General features: G+C 45.8%; 1 protein-coding gene across 5 annotated transcripts in view; it reads left to right on the forward strand.

Moving 5' to 3' along the window:
* MCF2L2 (MCF.2 cell line derived transforming sequence-like 2) overlaps positions 1 to 26,792 on the forward strand; it is a 508,511-nt gene that overhangs the window by 388,788 nt on the left and 92,931 nt on the right. For all 5 annotated transcript variants that reach the window (XM_077290424.1, XM_077290423.1, XM_077290425.1 and 2 more), the window contains exons 25-26: positions 2,297 to 2,366; positions 6,031 to 6,128. In XM_077290424.1, coding sequence (XP_077146539.1) covers positions 2,297 to 2,366; positions 6,031 to 6,128 — 168 coding nt within the window. The remainder of the gene's footprint in view (positions 1 to 2,296; positions 2,367 to 6,030; positions 6,129 to 26,792) is intronic.

The following is a 26,792-nucleotide window of genomic DNA, read 5'->3' on the forward strand; positions in this document are numbered from 1 at the left end:
TCATTACCAGAGGAGATCGGGCGCATACGGAAATACAGTTTGCAAGCCTCACGAAAAGAAACAAATTTACTGCGTTCCCCAGCAAATTTTTCAGGCAAAGGAAACTAGGGCTCATTAACTCCTCCTGTCGCTCCAGTTTGTATATTAGATACTGCTAGTCCCTGTTGCTGCACTGCTCCCCTCAACTCAGTGACCTGTAGGGACAGCGCCTCCAACTGGCGGGTTATGGAAGTCATGGGATCCATGACAAAACACAGAGAAGAAAAAAAAAAAAAAGGAACCCCTTTTTTTTTTTTTTTTTGTTGGGCCGATTATAATGTCACGGGGAGACAAGGAGGGCGAGAGCTAATAACCCGGGCCCCTGCAATTTCCCTCAGACTAGGGAAACCCTGTCTGACCCTCTACCTGAAGTTTACACTGAAGGTGTGCATGTCCAGGCCTCCACCCTCACCCTGATTCCTGATTCAGCCCTAGACTCAACACCACCGCCCACCACCCAGTGAATGCAATAGACCAATACCCACAGTTATAACAAACAAGGATAAAGGAAAATATACACCACGCCGCAGTCAATCAGGAATACACTATAAATGTGCAGGGCAAAATAAATACAAATATAGGAAGGAGTAAATAAGACAAAGGAAAATACACCACCAGCAACGATTCTCCAACAACCAGCTCTCCACTCCGGACCGAGATAACTACGGATAAGACAGAAGCTATAATCGGCGATGCCCAAAGATCAGGAGAACCATTTAAAGGAAATGGGCATGGCCCAGCTTCCAATCCGAGGATCAGATAAATTAACCCCGGAGCAGCCAGACGAAAACTAGCCGACGCCAATGAGCAAACAGTGGTCAAACGCGGAATTACAGCTGTCTGTCAGACGACCTGGTCTGAATAGTGTCCGACATGACAAGACCTCAAGCAGCTTGCATTGTGGCCTCTCCACTGTTCCTCCAGACTCTTGGACCTTGATTTCCAAATGAAATGCAAAATTTACTTTAATATGCAAATAATACCTTGGACCACTGAGCAACAGTCCAGTTCTTTTTCTCCTTGGCCCAGGTAAAACACTTCTGGCATTGTCTGTTGGTCATGAGTGGCTTGACACAAGGAATGTGACATTTGTAGCCCATGTTTTGGATATGTCTGTGTTTGGTGGTTCTTGAAGCAATGACTTCAGCAGCAGTCCCCTCCTTGTGAATCTCCCCCAAATTTTTGAATGGCTTTTTCTTAACAATCTTTTGAAGACTGTGGTTATCCCGGTTGCTTGTGCACCTTTCTTTACCACACTTTTTCCTTCCACTTAACTTTCCATTAATATGCTTGGATACAGCACTCTGTGAACGGCCATCTTCTTTAGCAATTACCTTTCGTGGCATGCCCTTCTTGTGGAGGGTGTCAATGACTGCCTTCTGGATATCTGTCAAGTCAGGAGTCTTCACCATGATTGTGGAGCCTACTGAAACAGACTAAGGGACCTTTGTAAACGCTTAGGAAGCCTTTGCAAGTGTTTTTTGTTAATTATTCTAATTTACGAGATAATGACTTTTGGGTTTTCATTGGCTGTAAGCCATAATCATCAACATTAACAGAAATAAACACTTGAAATAGATCACTCTGCTTGTAATGACTCTATATAATATATGAGTTTCATTTTTTATATTGAAGAACTGAAATAAATCAACATTTTAATGATATTCTAATTTTGTGAGAAGCACTTGTATGTAAGCCACAGGTCTCTGGTCATACTGCTTAGGGCTGGGGGGGGGGGTCATATGGCTTCTGTTCATTTACTCCAGGTCAGGTCCATCCCACAGTTTACACAGATTACACCAAATTGGGTCAGCAACTATTCACTTGAATGTTTAGGAGGACACTGCAAATGATGAGAAACCATTTGGCAACATACACATGGTCTTTGCCTTTGGAGGTGATGAAACCTGACTGGCCTCAAAAAAGATGGCAGATGGGTCAATCTACACTGACTCTATGTGACACACTACTCTCTAGAGCCCCCAAAAGTTACAGTCTTTAGTCTGTCTCCACCCTAGCACAGAGCCTCTGCTGTGCCACGCTCCTTGATCCACATACATGACCAGATATCCCTCTTTACCTATGGTGCTTCTTGTAACTGTGCAATCACATAATCAATGTAAAATTTACGGAACCTTAAAACAAATACATGTACTGCCCACAACATGCAGTAGCAGCACAATTTTACATAACAAGGTAATCCACTTAGTTTGCAAACATCCAATATAATAATTATCCAATTTCTTGTATTTTATAGAGGCAAGCCAATTACATCAGAGGATAACAGAGAGTGTATACCACGCTCCTATGAATTCTTGTGTTATCAGGTAAGAGTCCAAATATTTCCCAAATCACTTCTCAAGTAAACTTTGAATGTAAACCTATCAAAGGAATTATCAAGGGCTATCATTCTGATAATCTATCTTAAGAACAGGTCATCACTTTCAGATTGTTGGGTGTCTGATACGTTGCATCCTGAACCCCCCCCCCCCCCCCAATCATCTGGTAGCAGTTCCTGCAGCTCCTGGAAGTGCTGTGTAGAGCTGAAACACCACTGCTCCATATAACATGTAGTGGATGTTCTGCAGTACTGCAGCTCAGCTCCAATTTACTTCAGTTCAATGTTAAATGGTTTCACTTTTTGAAATATGATTATTTGGCGGTCACAGAATAATAATACAAGATAATAAAAAGTAAATTATATTTTTATACATATATATATATATATATATATATATATATACTCCCCCACCGTATCCCTGCCGTTTCTCATTAGTGCTGCCCTTGTCTCCCATTGGTTTCCTGAGTTTCTCTTCCATCATGGAATGCCATAGGACCACTGCAGCTAGAAGTCCGGTCAGGGATTTGGGCAGTGATAACAAGGAATATCGGTGGTTTGATAAGTACTGTATTTTTCAGACTATAAGATGCACCAGACCATAAGACCAAATTTTCAGAAGGAAAATAGGGAAATAAATAATGTGTCAAATGGGGGTCCATCTTACAGTCCGAATTCAGCTTACCAGGGAAGGGATTGGCACAGGTGGAGGAGTGGTCACGGGTGTCGTTCGGTGGTCCAGGCTGGTGCAGTGGCCTCAGTGAAATCCCATCCCAGGCTGGTGCGGCGGTGCTCTGTGTGGTGGCGGTGCTCCAAGGGGTGACTGGGCTCTGTGGGGTGGCTGGACTCTGTGGGGCGGCGGGGCTCTGTGGACCAGCAGCGCTCTGTGGGGCGGCAGCACTCTGTGGTGTGGTGGTGGCGGGGCTCTGTGGTAGTGGCAGGGCTCCACCGGCATTTTGTCAAAGCCCGAAAGCCCCCGCTGCCCCATTGCTGTTATGTGGTGGCTCCGGCAAAATGGCTGCCAGGGGCTCAGATTCAGATCTTGGCAACGAGATCTCATCCCTAGATGCTGTGATGCAATGCGGTGGCCTCCGGGCTTTGACGAAATACCAGTGGAGCCCCAACACCACAGAACCCCGCCACCACCACACCACAGAGCACCGCCACACCAGCCTGGGAAGGGAGGCTGCATCTGGACCGCCACCACCAGGACCGCCGCCACAGGATTTGTAAGTATATTCCTACCATTAGACGCGCCCCCATTTTCCCCAAAAAATGTTGGGAAAAAAAGTTTGTTTTATCGTCCAGAAAATACTGTAGTAAATGTTTTTTTTTTTAGTTAATTTTAAGATCACCATGAGCAAATGTTTTAAATAAAAAATAGAGTGAGCTATCCATTTTAGTGTGCATATAAGATTTCATTGCAAGCTCTTCATGAAAAGACAAGCTATTGAGAGCTGTTTATACAGATAAACTACTCAAGTGAATGTTTTAGTCCTAAACTGAAAAATGACATTTATCAGTTATACATAGTAAAGCTTGTGATAAAACATAATATCTTACCACTACGTTTCTACTGTTTGGTAAGAATGGTATGTATCAATGTTTCTTGGATCTGACTGCATACAGGCATTCCTCTTTCTGTGGGCCTTGTGATTGACATTGGCACTGTGTTTTTTTCCTTTACGTTTTAGGGTCACCTTTATATATTTTAGCGTTTTACATGTTCTTCAACTAAATTGTAGGTCGACTTTATATAAGCCAGATAATAATTGAAAATGAAAAAAAGGATGTTTGAGCTAAAATGTGGATCAAAGAGCCAGTGAATATGAGAAGAGAGGAAATTATTGCTTATCGTTTCAAGTTATACAGTGGGTATGGAAAATATTCAGATCCCTTTAAATTTTTCACTCTTTGTTTCATTGCAGCCATTTGGTAAATTCAAAAAAGTTCATTTTTTTTCTCATTAATGTACACTCTGCACCCCATCTTGACTGAAAAAAAATGTAGAAATTTTTGCAAATGTATTAACAAAGAAAAATTGAAATATCACATGGTCATAAGTATTCAGACCCATTGCTCAGACACTCGTATTTAAGTCACATGCTGTCCATTTCCTTGTGATCCTCTTTGAGATGGTTCTACTCCTTCATTGGAGTCCAGCTGTGTTTAATTAAACTGATATGACTTGATTTGGAAAGGCACACAACTGTCTATATAAGACCTCACAGCTCACAGTGCATGTCAGACCATATGAGAATCATGAGGTCAAAGGAACTGGCCAAGGAGCTCAGAGACAGAATTGTGGCAAGGCACTGATCTGGCCAAGGTTATAACAGAATTTCTGCAGTACTCAAGGTTCCTAAGAGCACAGTGGCCTCCATAATCCTTCAATGGAAGAAGTTTGGGACCACCAGAAGTCTTCCTAGGACTGGCTGTCCAGCCACACTGAGCTATCGTGGGAGAAGAGCCTTGGTGAGAGATATAAAGAAGAACCCCAAGATCACTGTAGCTGAGCTCCAGAGATGCAGTAGGTTGATGGGAGAAAGTTCCACAAAGTCAACTATCACTGCAGCTCTCCACCAGTTGGGTTTTTATGGCAGAGTGGCCCAACGGAAGCCTCTTCTCAGCGCAAGACATATGAAAGCCTGCATAGAGTTTGCTAAAAAACACGTGAAGGACTCCCAGTCTATGAGAAATAAGATTCTCTAGTCTGATGAGATAAAGATAGACCTTTTTGGTGATAATTCTAAGCGGTATGTGTGGAAAAATCCAGGCACTGCTCATCACTTGCTCAATACAATCCCAACAGTGAAACATGGTGGTGGCAACATCATGCTATGGGGGTGTTTTTCAGCTGCAGGGACAGGAGGACTGACTGTCATTGAAAGAAACATGAATGCAGCCAAGTACAGCGTTATCCTGGATGAAAATCTCTTCCAGAGTGCTCTGGACCTCAGACTTGGCTGAAGGTTCACCTTCCAATAAGACAATGACCCTAAGCACACAGCTAAAACAACAAAGGAGTGGCTTCAGAATAACTCTGTGACCATTCTTGACTAACCCACCCAGAGCCCTGACCTAAACCCAATTCTCCATCTCTGGAGAGACCTGAAAGACCTGACGGAACTGGAGAGGATCTGCAAGGAAGAATGGCAGAGCATCCCCAAATCCTGGTGTGAAAAACTTGTTGCATCATTCCCTAGAAGACTCATGGCTGTACTAGCTCAAACGGGTGCTTCTACTCAATACTAAGCAAAGAGTCTGAATACTTATGATCATGTGATATTTCAGTTTTCTTTTTAAATAAATTTGCAAAAATTTCTAAATTTCGTTTTTTTTTTCAGTCAAGATGGGGTGCAGAGTGTACATTAATGAGAAAGTAATAAACTTTTTAAATTTACCAAATGGCTGCAATGAAACAAAGAGTGAAAAATTTAAACGGGGTGAGAATACTTTCCGTACCCACTGTAGCTGGGCTCAAGTACATTTAATAGTGTTGGATTTGTTAGTTTTTGCTGCTTGTGGATTTTTGTACTCCATTATTTGCTTATATTTATGAAATCTTGCTATTATCTTGGAGTGTTTTAATTGATTCATGCACACAATAATATATGATAGATTTATTTTACATTTCTGTTTTATTGAAAAAGGCCAAATAAAGCATCATTAAACAATCAAAACAAGGCAGAATCAGCCAGCAATAATAACAAGAACAGAACATCAAGTCCAGTTGGAAGACAAGCTAAAGGTAAGTTCACGAATATTAGCTGATGGCATACCCAAAAAAATCCACTATTATTATTCAGCTGTATTTTTATATGGTCTTTTGTGATAAAAACAATAAAGCTTGAATTCATTGTAAATGTTGCAGAAGGTGGTAAAAGTGATTTCAGATCTCTCCTAGTTCTACAGTGCACAGTGTGATTTGTAGAAGTGAAAACTTACGCATTGAGATCATGAGGATGATTAAAACAGAAAAACAGATACTGTAATATGAAAGTTGTGAAAAAAACAGGAAGGGCGTCTAAAATCGAGGAGCCTTAGAGACTGTGCAGTCGGTCACCTTCTCAATAGTGCTTTATATAAAATAATGCAAAAATGTTCACTTTTAGAAGAATGATAAAAATGTATTTTTTTTTATTTTTTAATTTATCAGTAGTTGTGCTATATAGGTACATATTTAGGTTGAGACCTATATGAAACACAAATTTCAATCTAGTAAAGTTTTTTATAACTTGCACTTGCACATCACCATGTAAATACATACTCCGTTAATAAATCATTTTGTGGCTTAAAATTTAAAGAGGGATGGCCGGATAATTTGTCTTCCAAGGGTTAATTCATCCATAATGTACAAATAATGAATAAAAAGATATCTAATTAATGAGAATAGATGTCATCAGTTGCATTAGCTGTTCTGTCCATCATCCCATTCATTCTAAAACAGTATTTCTAGTTTTTCTGTCATTTTTCTGTCATTATTTTACACCATACTGTAGATTATTATTAAGGATTTTAACATATTGCAAACATGATACTTTACAGAAACATTAATACAAGCATGTAATCAAAAGGAGCCATAAGGGGGACGTATATATTAAGGGTCTGGGAGGAGAAAAGGATGAAGGGAAGGGATCATGTCTAATCATTGCTGGATATTTCATGAAGAGCCTGATATATCAGGAGTTTTAAGGCAAAAGGGGGCATGGTAAAAGGGGTAGAGTTGTCGTATTCTGCCCAAAGGGAACCAAACTTTCTTTCATTTTTAATTTTTTGTTAATCATGTACCATGAGAGATGTCTCTCGACTTCAGTTAGGTCTAGACCTGATTTTTTCCAGGCCGAGGTTATGTCATGTTTAGCCGCTGGATATATAAGCGAGATTAGGGTTTGAGGATATCAGGTATACAATTTGTTAAGTAAAGCTTCCCAGCAGTGGCGTAACTACAAAGTTATGGGCCCCGGTGCGAACTTCCAAATGGGGCCCCCCCCCCCCACCTCCGTGACGCCCCCCCACCCCCTTCCCCTAGATACGCCTCGGACTGTTGCAGGAATCTCCTGCACTGCAACATGGTGTTGGGTGCCAGCACAGCCCGCACAGTGGTATATCCAGCACAGCCCGCACAGTGGTATATCCAGCACAGCCCGCACAGTGGTATATCCAGCACAGCCCGCACAGTGGTATATCCAGCACAGCCCGCACAGTGGTATATCCAGCACAGCCCGCACAGTGGTATATCCAGCACAGCCCGCACAGTGGTATATCCAGCACAGCCCGCACAGTGGTATATACAGCACAGCCCGCACAGTGGTATGTACAGCACAGCCCGCACAGTGGTATATACAGCACAGCCCGCACAGTGGTATATACAGCACAGCCCGCACAGGGGTATATACAGCACAGCCCGCACAGGGGTATATACAGCACAGCCCGCACAGGGGTATATACAGCACAGCCCGCACAGGGGTATATACAGCACAGCCCGCACAGGGGTATATACAGCACAGCCCGCACAGGGGTATATACAGCACAGCCCGCACAGGGGTATATACAGCACAGCCCGCACAGGGGTATATCCAGCACAGCCCGCACAGGGGTATATCCAGCACAGCCCGCACAGGGGTATATACAGCACAGCCCGCACAGGGGTATATACAGCACAGCCCGCACAGGGGTATATACAGCAGAGCCCGCACAGGGGTATATACAGCACAGCCCGCACAGTGGTATATCCAGCACAGCCCGCACAGGGGTATATAGAGCACAGCCCACACAGGGGTATATACAGCACAGCCCACACAGGGGTATATACAGCACAGCCCGCACAGGGGTATATACAGCACAGCCCGCACAGGGGTATATACAGCAGAGCCCGCACAGTGGTATATACAGCACAGCCCGCACAGTGGTATATCCAGCACAGCCCGCACAGGGGTATATCCAGCACAGCCCGCACAGGGGTATATACAGCAGAGCCCGCACAGGGGTATATACAGCAGAGCCCGCACAGGGGTATATACAGCAGAGCCCGCACAGGGGTATATACAGCACAGCCAGCACAGGGGTATATAGAGCAGAGCCCGCACAGGGGTATATACAGCACAGCCCGCACAGGGGTATATACAGCACAGCCCGCACAGGGGTATATAGAGCACAGCCCGCACAGGGGTATATAGAGCACAGCCCGCACAGGGGTGTATACAGCAGAGCCCGCACAGGGGTATATACAGCACAGCCAGCACAGGGGTATATACAGCACAGCCGGCACAGGGGTATATACAGCACAGCCCGCACAGTGGTATATACAGCAGAGCCAGCACAGGGGTATATAGAGCACAGCCCGCACAGGGGTATATACAGCACAGCCCGCACAGGGGTATATACAGCACAGCCCGCACAGGGGTATATACAGCAGAGCCCGCACAGGGGTATATACAGCACAGCCAGCACAGGGGTATATAGAGCACAGCCCGCACAGGGGTATATACAGCACAGCCCGCACAGGGGTATATACAGCACAGCCCGCACAGGGGTATATACAGCAAAGCCCGCACAGGGGTATATACAGCAGAGCCCGCACAGGGGTATATACAGCAAAGCCCGCACAGGGGTATATACAGCAAAGCCCGCACAGGGGTATATACAGCACAGCCAGCACAGGGGTATATACAGCACAGCCGGCACAGGGGTATATAGAGCACAGCCAGCACAGGGGTATATAGAGCACAGCCCGCACAGGGGTATATAGAGCACAGCCCGCACAGGGGTATATACAGCAGAGCCCGCACAGGGGTATATACAGCAGAGCCCGCACAGGGGTATATACAGCACAGCCCGCACAGGGGTATATACAGCACAGCCCGCACAGGGGTATATAGAGCACAGCCCGCACAGGGGTATATAGAGCACAGCCCGCACAGGGGTATATACAGCAGAGCCCACACAGGGGTATATACAGCAGAGCCCGCACAGGGGTATATGCAGCACAGCCAGCACAGGGGTATATAGAGCACAGCCAGCACAGGGGTATATAGAGCACAGCCAGCACAGGGGTATATAGAGCACAGCCAGCACAGGGGTATATAGAGCACAGCCAGCACAGGGATATATACAGCACAGCCCGCACAGGGATATATACAGCACAGCCCGCACAGGGATATATACAGCAGAGCCCGCACAGGGGTATATACAGCAGAGCCCGCACAGTGGTATATACAGCACAGCCCGCACAGTGGTATATACAGCACAGCCCGCACAGGGGTATATAGAGCACAGCCCGCACAGGGGTATATACAGCAGAGCCCGCACAGGGGTATATACAGCAGAGCCCGCACAGGGGTATATACAGCAGAGCCCGCACAGGGGTATATACAGCACAGCCAGCACAGGGGTATATAGAGCAGAGCCCGCACAGGGGTATATACAGCACAGCCCGCACAGGGGTATATACAGCACAGCCCGCACAGGGGTATATAGAGCACAGCCCGCACAGGGGTATATAGAGCACAGCCCGCACAGGGGTATATACAGCAGAGCCCGCACAGGGGTATATACAGCACAGCCAGCACAGGGGTATATACAGCACAGCCAGCACAGGGGTATATACAGCACAGCCGGCACAGGGGTATATACAGCACAGCCCGCACAGTGGTATATACAGCAGAGCCAGCACAGGGGTATATAGAGCACAGCCCGCACAGGGGTATATACAGCAGAGCCCGCACAGGGGTATATACAGCACAGCCAGCACAGGGGTATATACAGCACAGCCGGCACAGGGGTATATACAGCACAGCCCGCACAGTGGTATATACAGCAGAGCCAGCACAGGGGTATATAGAGCACAGCCCGCACAGGGGTATATACAGCACAGCCCGCACAGGGGTATATACAGCAGAGCCCGCACAGGGGTATATACAGCACAGCCCGCACAGGGGTATATAGAGCACAGCCCGCACAGGGGTATATAGAGCACAGCCCGCACAGGGGTATATACAGCAGAGCCCACACAGGGGTATATACAGCAGAGCCCGCACAGGGGTATATGCAGCACAGCCAGCACAGGGGTATATAGAGCACAGCCAGCACAGGGGTATATAGAGCACAGCCAGCACAGGGGTATATAGAGCACAGCCAGCACAGGGATATATACAGCACAGCCCGCACAGGGATATATACAGCACAGCCCGCACAGGGATATATACAGCAGAGCCCGCACAGGGGTATATGCAGCACAGCCAGCACAGGGGTATATAGAGCACAGCCAGCACAGGGGTATATAGAGCACAGCCCGCACAGGGGTATATAGAGCACAGCCCGCACAGGGGTATATACAGCAGAGCCCGCACAGGGGTATATACAGCAGAGCCCGCACAGGGGTATATACAGCACAGCCCGCACAGGGGTATATACAGCACAGCCCGCACAGGGGTATATACAGCACAGCCCGCACAGGGGTATATACAGCAGAGCCCGCACAGGGGTATATACAGCACAGCCCGCACAGGGGTATATAGAGCACAGCCCGCACAGGGGTATATAGAGCACAGCCCGCACAGGGGTATATACAGCAGAGCCCACACAGGGGTATATACAGCAGAGCCCGCACAGGGGTATATGCAGCACAGCCAGCACAGGGGTATATAGAGCACAGCCAGCACAGGGATATATACAGCACAGCCCGCACAGGGATATATACAGCACAGCCCGCACAGGGATATATACAGCAGAGCCCGCACAGGGGTATATGCAGCACAGCCAGCACAGGGGTATATAGAGCACAGCCAGCACAGGGGTATATAGAGCACAGCCCGCATCTCATCTCCCCCCCCCCCCCGATAATGGCCCCACAGTCCGGTGAAAAAGAAAAAAAAAAACTCTCCTCACCTTTCCTTTTGCCCGCGCTGCTCCTGGTGGCTGCAGTCTGCCCAGGACACTGCAGGTGCGCGATGATATGACGTCATCGCGCACCCGCAGTGTACTGTCAGAGGCAGAGCGGGGAATGATGGGAGAGGGAGCGTCAGGTGACGCTCTCCTCCATCATTGCATTGAACTATACCGGTGTCATAGACGCCGGTATAGTTAAATGCGGCGGCGGCGGCGGCGGCGGCGAGGAACAGTGCAGCGGCCCACTACTGGCATCGGCTCTTCTGGCATTTGCCAGAAGTGCCCGATGTCCAGCCCGGCCCTGCCCTGACCTGCCGGCCCGGGGCCCCTGACCTGCGGGGCCCGGTCGCAATGGCGACCGCTGCGACCGCGGTCGTTACGCCCCTGCTTCCCAGGTTTGAAGGTTAAAGGGAATTTGTCACCCCAAAAATCGTATATGAGCTAAGGCCACCAGCATCAGGGGCTAATTTACAGCATTCTGTAATGCTGTAGATAAACCCCTGATGTAACCTGAAAGGTAAGAAAAACAGGTTATATTATACTCACCCAGGGGAGGTCCTGCTGCGGTCCGGGTCCAATGGGCGTCGCGGTCCGTGTCCGGCGCCTCCCATCTTCATACGATGATGTCCTCTTCTTGTCTTCCTGCTGCGGCTCCGGCACAGGTGTACTTTGTCTGCCCTGTTGAGGGCAGAGCAAAGTACTGCAGTGCGCAGGCTCCGAGAAAGGTCAGAGAGGCCTGGCGCCTGCGCACTGCAGTATTTTGCTCTTCCCTCAACAGGGCAGACAAAGTACGCCTGCGCCAGAGCCGAGGCAGGAAGACAAGAAGAGGATGTCATCTTATGAAGATGGGAGGTGCTGGATCTGGACTGCGACGCCCATCAGACCGGACTGCAGCCGGATCGCCCCTGGGTGAGTATAATCTAACGTGTTTTTCTTATCTTTCAGGATACATCGGGGGCTTATCTACAGCATTACAGAATGCTGTAGATAAGCCCCTGATGCCGGTGGGCTTAGCTCAAATACGATTTTTGGGGTGACAGAGTCCTTTTAATATATGTAACAGAAAGAATAAGGTGGTATACTCTAATCCAGAGTCTGCAAACTATTGGGCATAACCACCATATGTGGATCATGTCACTGGTGAAATTACAGCCTCTAAGACAGTTGGAGAGTAATTAGGGACTGCTGTGGTTTCTCTAGCTGGGGTCAAGTACCAGATACTTAACACCTTATTGTTCGTTTCCAACATTAAGGTATTTAATATTCCTCCAGTACATGAGGACCAAATTTGAGACCATTCTGAGTCAGTTAAAGTGGATCCAATGTCAGATTCTCAACGGGAGGTAAAAGTCAAATTATGTAAATGCGATGTGTGATTTATGTGAGACTAAAGGAGATAAATGGTTCCAGAAGTGTGTATTTTTATGTCATTATCAAAACCAATGGGATAACAAATGGATGTCCTCTCTGACATTTGCCATTTAAATCCATCATCTCATTGGCTTTGGTTTAGAAAATATCAGTGAGATGATGGCTCCTATGATGGACATTATTTGCTCCTGATACAGTTGCATATTGACTCTGATCAGCCATAACATTAAAATCACTAAGATGTTAAGGGAATTACCATTGCTTATTTTATTGGAGTGGCAGCATGGGGGGATTTATTAGGCATCTAGTAAAAAGTCTTTATTTTTAATAGAATTCATGTGTTAGAAGTAGGAAAAAAATGAGCAAGTGTAAGGGTAGGAGAAACATTCTAAAAAGCTAAAATGTGCTGCTAGACAGCTGGATCATAGCATCTCCAAAACATCAGGTTTTGTGGGGTGTTCCTGATATGCAGTGGGGAAAAAGGATTTAGTCAGCCACCAATTGTGCAAGTTCTCCCACTTAAAAAGATGAGAGAGGCCTGTAATTGACATCATAGGTAGACAACTATGAGAGTCAGAGTGAGAAACAAATCCAGAAAATCACCTTGTCTGATTTGGCAAGATTTATTTTGCAAATTATGGTGGAAAATAAGTATTTGGTCACCTAAAAACATGCAAGATTTCTGGCTCTCTCAGACCTAAACCTTCTTTAAGAGGCTCCTCTGTCCTCCATTCATTACCTGTAGTAATGGCACCTGTTTGAACTTGTTATCAGTATAAAAGACACCTGTCCACAACCTCAAATAGTCACACTCCAAACTCCACTATGGTGAATACTAAAGAGCTGTCGAAGGACACCAGAAACAAAATTGTAGCCCTGCATCAGGCTGGGAAGACTGAATCTGCAATAGGCAAGCTGCTTGGTGTGATGAAATCAACTGTGGAAGCAATAATTAGAAAATGGAAGACATGCATGACTGATAATCTCCCTCGATTTGGGGCTCCACGCAAGATCTCACCCCGCGGGGTCAAAATGATCACAAGAACGGTGAGCAAAAATCCCAGAACAACACGGGGGACCTAATGAATGACCTGCATAGAGCTGGAACCACTGTAGTAAAGGCTACCATCAGTAACACACTACGCAGCCAGGGACTCAGATCCTGCAGTGCCAGATGTGTCCCCCTGCTTTAGCTAGTACATGTCCGGGCCCATCTGAAGTTTGCTAGAGAGCATTTGGATAATCCAAAAGAGTATTGGGAGAATGTCATATGGTCTGATGAAACCAAAGTAGAACTGTTTTGTAGAAACAAAACTCGTCGTGTTTGGAAGAGCCAGAATGCTGAGTTGCATCCAAAGAACACCATACCTACTGTGAAGCATGGGGGTGGCAACATCATGCTTTGGGGCTGTTTCTTAGCAAAGGGACTAAGACGACTAATCCGTGTACGAGAAAGAATGAATGGGGCCATGTATCGTGAGATTTAGAGTGCAAACCTCCTTCTATCAGCAAGGGCATTGAAGATAGGTCTGTCAGCATGATAATGATCCGAAGCACACTGCCAGGGCAACGAAGAAGTGGCTTCGTAAGAAGCATATGAAGGTCCTGGAGTGGCCTAGTCAGTCTCCAGATCTCAACTCCATAGAAAACCTTTGGAGGGAGTTGAAAGTCCGTGTTGTCCAGCAACAGGCCCAAAACATCACTGCTCTAGAGGAGATCTGCATGGAGGAATGGGCCAACATACCACCAACAGTGTGTGCAACCATGTGAAGACTTACAGAAAACATTTGACCTCTGTCATTGCCAACAAAGGATATATAACAAAATATTGAGATAAACTTTTGTTAATGACCAAATACTTATTTTCCACCATAATTTGGAAAATGAATCTTGCCAAATGAGACAAGGTGATTTTCTTTTCTTTTCTCGGTTTGACTCTCATAGTTGTGGTCTACCTATGATGTCCTGTCTCATCTTTTTAAGTGGGAGAACTTGCACAATTGGTGGCTGACTAAATACTTTTTTCCCAAAACTGGTCCACTGAAGAACTAGGTACAGGACCATGAGGAACTTAGGATAGCCTATCTAGTCCAATTCTACAGAACGGCTGAACGGCTCCTGTAACACAAATGGTTTAAAAGCTAATTGTGGAGACACAAAGGTCAGTGAGTGCTCTCGTCCTTTAGCTGAAACCGCATGAAGCAGGGCTCATCCCACCAAACGCCCGCTCTCCTTTTACCATGGGCATAATACTACTCAGACAACATAGAGTGGCAAACAGTGTTGCAATAATTTATTGAACCAACAAACAATAACACATAGAACAGTCCCAGCAAAATACCCAAGATGATGCAAAATTGTAGTCTTACTCTTCCGCTGACTCCCTGGGATTAAAACCAGCTGCGACTTACTGTGGGTAAAATCCTGGAGGGCATTCTAAGGGATGCTATGCTGCAGTATCTGAAGAGGAATAACCTCATGACCCAATATCAACATGGTTTACTAGGGACCGTTCCTGTCAGACTAATCTGATCAATTTCTATGAAGATGTAAGTTACGGACTGGACCAAGGGAACCCAGTGGACATAGTGTATATGGACCTTTCAAAAGCTTTTGATACGGTGCCACACAAAAGGTTGATACATAAAATGAGAATAATGGGGATAGGGGATTATATATGTAAGTGGGATTAGAGCTGGCTCAGGGATAGGAAACAAATGGTGGTTATTAGTGGAGCACACTCGGACTGGGTTGCGGTTAGCAGTGGGGTACCACAGGATTCAGTATTGGGCCCTCTTCTTTTTAACATATTTATTAATGACCTTGTAGGGGGCATACAGAGTAGAATTTCAATATTTGCAGATGACACTAAGCGCTGCAGGGTAATCAATACAGAGGAGGACAATTTTATATTACAGGATGATTTATGTAAACTAGAAGCTTGGGCTGATAAATGGCAAATGAGCTTTAATGGGGATAAATGTAAGGTTATGCACTTGGGTAGAAGTAATAAGATGTATAACTATGTGCCTAATTCTAAAACTCTGGGCAAAAACGTCTATGAAAAAGACCTGGGAGTATGGGTGGATGACAAACTCACATTTAGTGGCCAGTGTCAGGCAGCTGCTACAAAGGCAAATAAAATAATGGGATGCGTTAAAAGAGGCATAGATGCTAATGAGGAGAACATAATTTTACCTCTATACAAGTCACTAGTTCAACCACACTTAGAATACTGTGTACAGTTCTGGTCTCTGGTGTATAAGAAAGACATAGCTGAACTAGAGCGGGTGCAGAGAAGAGCGACCAAGGTTATTAGAGGACTGGGGGGTCTGCAATACCAAGATAGAGTATTACACTTGGGGCTATTTAGTTTGGAAAAATGAAGGCTAAGGGGTGATCTTATTTTAATGTATAAATATATGAGGGGACAGTACAAAGGCCTTTCTGATGATCTTTTTAATCATATACCTGAGACAGGGACAAGGGGGCATCCTCTACGTATGGAGGAAAGAAGGTTTAAGCATAATAACAGACGCGGATTCTTTACTGTAAGAGCAGTGAGACTATGGAACTCTCTGCCATATGATGTTGTAATGAATGATTCATTACTTAAATTTAAGAGGGGACTGAATGCCTTTCTTGAAAAGAATAATGTTACAGGTTATATATACTAGATTCCTTGATAGGGTGTTGATCCAGGGAACTAGTCTGATTGCCATATGTGGAGTTGGGAATGAATTTTTTTCCCCAATGTGGAGCTTACTCTTTGCCACATGGTTTTTTTTTTGCCTTCCTCTGGATCAACATGTTAGGGCATGTTAGGTTAGACTATGGGTTGAACTAGATGGACTTAAAGTCTTCCTTCAACCTTAATAACTATGTTACTATGTTACTATGACTTTCAGGACCAACTACCCCCACCTGTGGCATTCACAGAGAGAAGGCAACGACAAGCTTAGATAACTGACAGTCCATTGAGGTATAAGGCCAGGTGACCTGAGGGTCACAACCTGGCTTCTCTGAACATCTCCTTGGAGCCAGGTGACTGGTGGCTTTCCCAAATGTATCCATGGGTTCAATGATGGTCAGTGAAGCAGATCTGAATTCTTTCAGTCGGGGCCATGGTCTCCTAAGCTGGCATCCTGTAGAATGTCAAATCTGTGTCCCTTGTGATGGAGTCATGATCTGGCAGATATCCTGTAGAGTCTTCCTGGCTGTGGTTTTGTAAAGAGTCTGTGGATCTCTTGGATGTCTGGATGTGCATTGTTACAGAGGCGTACCCCCTTTTTATAGTTCACAACTGTTCTTCAAGCCATTATTCACAGGTTAATGGGAAGAGGTGGTGAGATTACCTGGCATTTTTTGATTATTTAGTTTATCCTTCAATGTTTGCAAATCAAGAAACTGCATGGCCTGGTATAATGTGTAATCAATATATCAGCAAATATCATTGTTCAGTGACCCTGCATCCCTGTTTTGCAAATTTACGATTGTAATAAATCATAGGAGCTGATATAAGAGGTAAATATCAACTATTCATCAATTTACAAATATCAATTCAACCTACAAGAAGAGTCAACAAAAAGATAAGTCTTTGCCTCCTTGCTGACTGAAAATAGACATCTAGATAATGAAGATAAAATGCTTTGTCATCAGTGATGACTCATCACACTAATGCTATCTTCGAAAGATAGTGTTTGGTGCATATGCTTCTTATACAGTTGTATGTTGACAGTGATCAGCCATAAGGCCATGTGCACACGTTCAGGATTTTTCGTGTTTTTTTCGCGTTTTTTCGCTATAAAAATGTGATAAAAACGCAAAAAAAACGCTAACCTATGCCTCCTATTATTTACAGTGTATTCCGCATTTTTTGTGCAAATGTTGCGATTTTTTCCGCGAAAAAATTGTATCGCGGAAAAAAAAGCAACATGTTCATTAAAAATGCGGAATTGCGGGGATTCCGCACACCTAGGAGTCCATTTATCTGCTTACTTCCCGCACGGGGCTGTGCACACCATGCGGGAAGTAAGCCGATTATGCGCTGTTGGTACCCAGGGTGGAGGAGAGGAGACTCTCCTCCACGGACTGGGCACCATATAATTGGTCAAAAAAAAAGAATTAAAATAAAAAATAGTCATATACTCACCTTCGATGTCTTCCCGCCTCTCAGGTGCATGCTGCCGCTTCGGTTCCTGTAGCTGGTGTGCGGTGAAGGACCTGCGATGACGTCACGGTCCTGTGATTGGTCGAGACCGCTCACGTGACCGCGACGACATGGAAGGTCCTGCGTGCACACACCATCTATACGGAACGGACGCCGCTGAGGTCTGCAGGTGAGTATAAGCATTTTTTTATTTTTTTTATTTTTTTTAAACATTCTATCTTTTACTATAGATGCTGCATAAGCAGCATCTATAGTAAAAAGTTGGTCACACTTGTCAAACACTATGTCAGTCAGTTTTCCAAGCGATGCTACAGATCGCTTGGAAAACTTTAGCATTCTGCAAGCTAATTACGCTTGCAGAATGCTAAAAAAAAAACGCAAAAAAAACGGAAAAAAAACGCAAAAAAAAAAATGCGGATTTCTTGCAGAAAATTTCCGGTTTTCTTCAGGAAATTTCTGCAAGAAATCCGGACGTGTGCACATACCCTAACATTAAAATCAACTATATGTGAAGTGAAATAACATTGACTATCTTATCAAAATGGCATCAGTCATTGGAGAGATATATTAAGCAACTAGTGAATAGTCTTTGTTCTTAGGAGAATGCATTTGTTAGAATGAGGAAAAAAGGCTAGTATCCCTGGTCCAATCCTACAGAAGAGCTGCTGCATATATAGTACTATGTAGCCATAGACCTATCACAGTCTCAATGCTTATTCCTGACCATCACTGAAACCTCCTACAATGGACTTGTGAGCACAAGGCAATGGATCATGACACAAAGGAAGATGATGGCCTTATAAATTACGTTTTCTTTAACATCATTTGAGTGGCCAAGTTTTTCTGTTTTTCTGCATTTCTTCTTGTGTGTTTGTGAAATCTCTAAAAATAATAATATGGTACTGTTTTTCCCTTCATAGCAGTGTCCTGTCCAACCACTCTGTAGGAAACTGCAACACAGCCCCATTCATAGAGTTATGGTGTATCACTTAAATGGGATAGCGATTTAAAGGATCTGCTTTAAGCATTTGGGAGCCATATAACACAGGACAAGTTTAGAGGTTTTATGGAGCCCATGCTTCAACAGGTCAGAGCAGTTTTGGTGGCACAGTTGGTACCTACCCAGTATTAAACCGATGGTTTTAATGTTATGGTTGTTTTTTTATTTTAATTCAATTTGTAAAACAAAATTATCGTAGTTGGAAAAGTTCATTTATTCTTTTTTGATTAATTTTGCTGTGTGGTTTTGGGCACAAGTTAAAATAGCACATTGGGGAAGTGGAGGAAGAAAAGCAACTAAACAAAAACATTTGAGTCATGAAAGAATATACAAATTGCCTCTTAAGAGAAAAAGAGGACTTAAACTCTATAGCGCCACCTGTTGGAAGTAGCGATCCTACAAGTCACATTCAACCCATTAACGAGTCTTGCAATATGACTTAGGATAAAAGCCAAATCAGTATCTCAATTCACAGACACGGTGTTTCGGGCTGTTGGCCCTCGTCAGTGCGAAGCATGATAACTGATTTGGCTAGGTGAGTCATGAAAGAACTCAGTTATCAGCTAAAAGTTGTTTAAATGAAGAGAATGGCACAAAGCAATATAATATCCTTATGTGCTGTAAATATGCTCCTGTCAAAATTTTATGACAGTGCAGTCTATTTGTAAACCAAACAAAGAACACAACTCCACCTCTTGCTGGAGCTGCAAAGTTAAAGGTAATGTGTCAGTAGGATCAACCCTCATAACCGTCTAGAAGGTCATACAGGTCGTAGGAAGCTGAATAAAATGATACCTTGATATCTGAGATCCAATGTCTTATTCCAGAGTAATCCACATTTTTCTTAATATGTAAATGAGCTGTTAAGATCTATGGGACGGACACAGATCTCCCTTAAAATTTTTAAATGAAACAGTAATGACTGACAGTCTGCTCTCCTGATCATATATGTCTAACATTGGCAATGCTCGTTTTCATTTAAAATAGGCTCTGGAGGCAGATTCTCATGTATATCACTGTTAGCACCATGCTGGATCCCTGCTCTGACAGGCAGGATCTCCGGCGTGTCACTTCACTCACCCACGCTGCGGTCGGTGCTTCCCATCCCCATGCTCTGCATTCTTCTAGCATAGCTTCCATTTGGGCCTCCATCAATGTCCTTAGAGCTTGCACGCTCTCCCTCCCTCTTAAAGGGTTAGCACTTGCTACATCCTTCCCAGCGAAGGCTGTGGGGCATTATGTATATGTTGCTTAGTCCCCACTGGGGAGGTGCCTGAGCAACCTTCCTGTTCTGCAGTCTAAGTTGTGTAAGGTTGCGTACCAGTCCTTGCTGCACTATGGTGCACATCCTGCCTGCTGCACACTGGTGCAGATCCTGCCTGCTGCACTCTGGTGTAGATCCTGTCTGCTGCACTCTGGTGCAGATCCTTTCTGCTGCACTCTGACCCGAACTCTGCCTGCTGCACTCTGATACGTACTCTACCAGCTGCACTCTGATTCAAACTCTGCCTGCTGCACCATCCAATCTGTCCTTCTGCGTCCAGCTGCCAAGCGTCCGTTGGTCTGTTGTGAATTTGGATTCTGGGCTCCCCCGGTGGCTACTGGTGGAATTGAACTGGTGTCTTCATCTTCTCTGTTCACCTGTTCCCATCAAGATGTGGGAGTCGCTATATAACCTTGCTGCTCTGTTAGTTGCTTGCCGGTCAACAATGTTATCAGAAGCCTCTCTGTGCTTGTTCCTGCTCCTAGACAACTACTAGATAAGTTGGACTCTTGTCCATGTTTGTTTTTGCATTTTTGTTCCAGTTCACAGCTGTAGTTTCGTTACTGTGTCTGGAAAGCTCTTGTGAACAGGAATTGCCACTCTGGTGTTATGAGTTAATGCCAGAGTTTTAAAGTAATTTCTGGATGGTGTTTTTGATAGGGTTTTCAGCTGACCATGAAAGTGTCCTTTCTGTCTTCTGCTATGTAGTAAGTGGACCTCAAATTTGCTAAACCTATTTTCATACTACGTTTGTTATTTCATCTTAACTCACCGCCAATACATGTGGGGGGCCTCTGTCTCCTTTCTGGGTATTTCTCTAGAGGTGAGCTAGGACTAATATTTTCCTCTGCTAGCTTTATTTAGTCCTCCGGCTGGTGCTGGGCATCTAGAATCAACGTAGGCATGCTACCCGGCCACTGCTAGTTGTGCGTTAGGTTTAGTTCATGGTCAGCTCAGTTCCCATCTTCCAAGAGCTAGTTCCTATATATACTGATGCTATGTTCTCTTGCCATTGAGATCATGACTGTTTGACCGGCCCACTAAAGGGTTAAAATCCTTGGCTGAGAAAGGAGAGAAATAAGTAGTCTGCTGAAATTTTTTTTTCTCTCCTTCTAATCTTTGAATGGCTCTGTGTCCACCTGTTTGTAATGGATCTTCAGAGTGTAACTGCAGGTTTGAATAATCTCGCCACGAAGGTACAAAATTTGCAAGATTTTGTTTGTCATGCACCTGTATCTGAGCCGAGAATTCCTTGGCCGGAATTTTTCTCGGGGAATAGATCCGGGTTTCAGAATTTTCGAAATAATTGCAAATTATTTTTGTCCCTGAAATCTCGCTCTGCCGGAGACCCTGCACAGCAGGTCAGGATTGTGATTTCCTTGCTCCGGGGCGAACCTCAAGACTGGGCTTTTTCATTGACACCAGGGGATCCTGCGTTGCTCAATGTGGATGCGTTTTTTCTGGCCTTGGGGTTGCTTTATGACGAACCTCATTTGGAGCTTCAGGCAGAAAAAACTTTGATGTCCCTATTTCAGGGGCAAGATGAAGCGGAAATTTACTGCCAAAGATTCCGTAAATGGTCTGTGCTTACTCAGTGGAATGAGTGCGCCCTGGCGGCGACTTTCAGAGAGGGTCTCTCTGATGCCATTAAGGATGTTATGGTGGGGTTCCCTGTGCCTGCGGGTCTGAATGAGTCCATGACAATGGCTATTCAGATCGATAGGCGTTTGCGGGAGCGCAAACCAGTGCACCATCTGGCGGTGTCCACTGAGAAGTCGCCAGAGAGTATGCAGTGTGATAGAATTCTGTCCCGAAGCGAGCGGCAGAATTTTAGACGGAAAAATGGGTTGTGTTTCTATTGTGGTGATTCTACTCATGTTATATCAGCATGCTCTAAGCGCACTAAAAAGCTTGGTAAATCTGTTCCCATTTGCACCTTACCGTCTAAGTTTATTCTATCTGTGACCCTGATTTGCTCTTTGTCATCTATTACCACGGACGCCTATGTCGACTCTGGCGCCGCTTTGAGTCTTATGGATTGGTCCTTTGCCAAACGCTGTGGGTATGATTTAGAGCCTTTGGAGACTCCTATTCCTCTGAAGGGGATTGACTCCACCCCATTGGCTAATAATAAACCACAATACTGGACACAAGTAACTATGCGTATTAATCCGGATCACCAGGAGATTATTCGCTTTCTGGTGCTGTATAATCTACATGATGATTTGGTGCTAGGATTGCCTTGGCTGCAATCTCACAACCCAGTCCTCGACTGGAGAGCTATGTCTGTGTTGAGCTGGGGATGTAAGGGGGCTCATGGGGATGTACCTGTGGTTTCCATTTCATCATCTATTCCCTCTGAAATTCCTGAGTTCCTGTCTGACTATCGTGACGTCTTTGAAGAATCCAAGCTTGGTTCGTTACCTCCGCACCGAGAGTGCGATTGTGCCATAGATTTAATCCCGGGTAGTAAATACCCAAAGGGTCGTTTATTTACCGTATTTTCCGGCGTATAAGATGACTGGGCGTATAAGACGACCCCCCAACTTTACCAGTTAAAATATAAAATCTTCTTAAAAGTCGGGGGTCTTCTTATACACCCTATGTCGTCTTATAGGGCCGGTGAATATGTGCCTTTTGGGGGGGGGGGGGGGAGTGATCCTGATGACGAGGGGGCGTCTCACAGGAAAGTGAGTGTCCCCCATTACCTTATCGTAGCGGTGCAGCGTGGGGGTCTCAGTGCTGGGAGTGGCGGCGGCGGCTGCTGTGCTCTGGTGCGGCGGCTGCTGTGCTCTGGTGCGGCGGCTGCTGTGCTCTGGTGCGGCGGCTCCTCTTCTGTGTGGGGCCCCTGTGCTGTGGGGTGGCGGTGGCATATCTTTATCCAGTTGGGGCTCCTCCGGCATCTCCTTAGCCCTGGAGGCCCCGCCGCAACTCCATCGGTGCAATGCAGCGGCCATTTTCCCGGAGGCAGCTCAATAGGTGCGATGCGGTGGCCTCCGGGAAAATGGCCGCTGCTCAGATTCAGATCTCGTCCCGAAATCTCGGGACACGAGATCTGAATCTGAGCAGCGGCCATTTTCCCGGAGGCCACCACATTGCACCGATGGAGTTGCGGCGGGGCCTCCAGGGCTAAGGAGATGCCGGAGGAGCCCCAACTGGATAAAGATACGCCGCTGCCGCCGCCACCCCACAGCACAGAGGCCCCACACAGAAGAGGAGCCGCCGCACCAGAACACAGCAGCCGCCGCCGCTCCCAGCACTGACACCCCCACGCTGCACCGCTAGGATAAGGTAATGGGGATTACTCACTTTCCTGTGAGACGCCCCCTCGTCATCAGGATCACTCCCCCTCCCCACCCACCATATACACCGGCGTACAAGACGATTCCCGCCGTATAAGACGACCCCCGACTTTTAAGAAGATTTTCGGGGGTTAAAAAGTCGTCTTATACGCCGGAAAATACGGTAATCTGTCTGTGCCTGAACATGCTGCTATGCGAGAATATATAAAGGAGTCCTTGGAAAAGGGACATATTCGTCCATCGTCATCTCCCTTAGGAGTCGGTTTTTTCTTTGTGTCAAAAAAAGACGGCTCTTTGAGACCATGTATTGATTATCGGCTTTTGAATAAAATCACTGTTAAATATCAATACCCATTGCCGTTGCTGACTGATTTGTTTGCTCGCATAAAGGGGGCCAAGTGGTTCTCTAAGATTGACCTTCGTGGGGCGTATAATTTGGTGCGAATCAGGCAGGGGGATGAGTGGAAAACCGCATTTAATACGCCCGAGGGCCACTTTGAGTATTTGGTGATGCCTTTTGGTCTTTCAAATGCTCCGTCAGTTTTCCAGTCCTTTATGCATGATATTTTTCGCGATTATTTGGATAAATTTATGATTGTGTATCTGGATGATATTCTGATTTTTTCGGATGACTGGGACTCTCATGTCCAGCAAGTCAGGAGGGTTTTTCGGGTTTTGCGGTCTAATTCTTTGTGTGTGAAGGGTTCTAAGTGTGTTTTTGGGGTACAGAGGATTTCCTTTTTGAGATATATTTTTTCCCCCTCTTCCATTGAAATGGATCCTGTCAAGGTTCAAGCTATTTGTGATTGGACGCAGCCCTCTTCTCTTAAGAGTCTTCAGAAATTTTTGGGCTTTGCTAACTTTTATCGTCGATTTATTGCTGGTTTTTCGGATATTGCTAAGCCATTGACCGATTTGACTAAGAAGGGTGCTGATGTTGCTGATTGGTCCCCTGATGCTGTGGAGGCCTTTCGGGAGCTTAAGCGCCGTTTTTCCTCTGCCCCTGTGTTGCGTCAGCCTGATGTTGCTCTACCTTTTCAGGTTGAGGTCGACGCTTCTGAGATCGGAGCTGGGGCAGTGTTGTCGCAGAAAAGTTCTGACTGCTCCGTGATTAGGCCTTGTGCCTTCTTTTCCCGTAAATTTTCGCCCGCTGAGCGGAATTATGATGTTGGGAATCGGGAGCTTTTGGCCATGAAGTGGGCTTTTGAGGAGTGGCGCCATTGGCTTGAGGGGGCCAGACATCAGGTGGTGGTATTGACTGACCACAAAAATTTGATTTATCTTGAGACCGCCAGGCGCCTGAATCCTAGACAGGCGCGCTGGTCATTATTTTTCTCTCGGTTTAATTTTGTGGTGTCATACCTACCGGGTTCTAAGAATGTTAAGGCGGATGCCCTTTCTAGGAGTTTTGAGCCTGACTCGCCTGGTAACTCTGAGCCCACAGGTATCCTTAAGGATGGAGTGGTATTGTCAGCCGTTTCTCCAGACCTGCGGCGGGCCTTGCAGGAGTTTCAGGCGGATAGACCTGATCGTTGCCCACCTGATAAACTGTTTGTTCCTGATGATTGGACCAGTAGAGTCATCTCTGAGGTTCATTCTTCTGCGTTGGCAGGTCATCCTGGCATTTTTGGTACCCGGGATTTGGTGGCAAGGTCCTTCTGGTGGCCTTCCCTGTCACGAGATGTGCGAGGCTTTGTGCAGTCTTGTGACGTTTGTGCTCGGGCCAAGCCTTGTTGTTCTCGGGCTAGTGGATGATTGTTGCCCTTGCCTATTCCTAAGAGGCCTTGGACGCACATCTCGATGGATTTTATTTCAGATCTGCCTGTTTCTCAGAAGATGTCTGTCATCTGGGTGGTGTGTGACCGTTTTTCTAAGATGGTCCATTTGGTTCCTCTGCCCAAGTTGCCTTCTTCTTCCGAGTTGGTTCCTCTGTTTTTTCAAAATGTTGTTCGTTTGCATGGTATTCCTGAGAATATCGTTTCTGACAGAGGGACCCAATTCGTGTCTAGATTTTGGCGGGCATTCTGTGCTAGGATGGGCATAGATTTATCTTTTTCGTCCGCTTTCCATCCTCAGACGAATGGCCAGACCGAGCGGATTAATCAGACCCTGGAGACATATCTGAGGTGTTTTGTGTCTGCTGACCAGGATGATTGGGTTGCTTTTTTGCCATTGGCGGAGTTCGCTCTCAATAATCGGGCCAGCTCTGCCACTTTGGTGTCCCCGTTTTTCTGTAATTCGGGGTTTCATCCTCGATTTTCCTCTGGTCAGGTGGAATCTTCTGATTGTCCTGGAGTGGATGCTGTGGTGGAGAGATTGCATCAGATCTGGGGGCAGGTGGTGGACAATTTGAGGTTGTCCCAGGAGAAGACTCAGCTTTTTGCCAACCGCCACCGTCGTGTTGGTCCTCGGCTTTGTGTTGGGGATTTGGTGTGGTTGTCTTCTCGTTTTGTCCCTATGAGGGTCTCTTCTCCTAAGTTTAAGCCTCGGTTCATCGGCCCGTATAAGATATTGGAGATTCTTAACCCTGTTTCCTTCCGTTTGGACCTCCCTGCATCCTTTTCTATTCATAACGTTTTTCATCGGTCATTATTGCGCAGGTATGAGGTACCGGTTGTGCCTTCCGTTGAGCCTCCTGCTCCGGTGTTGGTTGAGGGTGAGTTGGAGTACGTTGTGGAGAAAATCTTAGACTCTCGTGTTTCCAGACGGAGACTCCAGTATCTGGTCAAGTGGAAGGGATACAGCCAGGAGGATAATTCTTGGGTGAATGCATCTGATGTTCATGCCTCTGATCTGGTTCGTGCCTTTCATAGGGCCCATCCTGATCGCCCTGGTGGTTCTGGTGAGGGTTCGGTGCCCCCTCCTTGAGGGGGGGGTACTGTTGTGAATTTGGATTCTGGGCTCCCCCGGTGGCTACTGGTGGAATTGAACTGGTGTCTTCATCTTCTCTGTTCACCTGTTCCCATCAAGATGTGGGAGTCGCTATATAACCTTGCTGCTCTGTTAGTTGCTTGCCGGTCAACAATGTTATCAGAAGCCTCTCTGTGCTTGTTCCTGCTCCTAGACAACTACTAGATAAGTTGGACTCTTGTCCATGTTTGTTTTTGCATTTTTGTTCCAGTTCACAGCTGTAGTTTCGTTACTGTGTCTGGAAAGCTCTTGTGAACAGGAATTGCCACTCTGGTGTTATGAGTTAATGCCAGAGTTTTAAAGTAATTTCTGGATGGTGTTTTTGATAGGGTTTTCAGCTGACCATGAAAGTGTCCTTTCTGTCTTCTGCTATGTAGTAAGTGGACCTCAAATTTGCTAAACCTATTTTCATACTACGTTTGTTATTTCATCTTAACTCACCGCCAATACATGTGGGGGGCCTCTGTCTCCTTTCTGGGTATTTCTCTAGAGGTGAGCTAGGACTAATA

Source organism: Ranitomeya variabilis, chromosome 2 (assembly GCF_051348905.1).
Source record: "Ranitomeya variabilis isolate aRanVar5 chromosome 2, aRanVar5.hap1, whole genome shotgun sequence".
Taxonomy (NCBI): Eukaryota; Metazoa; Chordata; class Amphibia; order Anura; family Dendrobatidae; genus Ranitomeya; species Ranitomeya variabilis.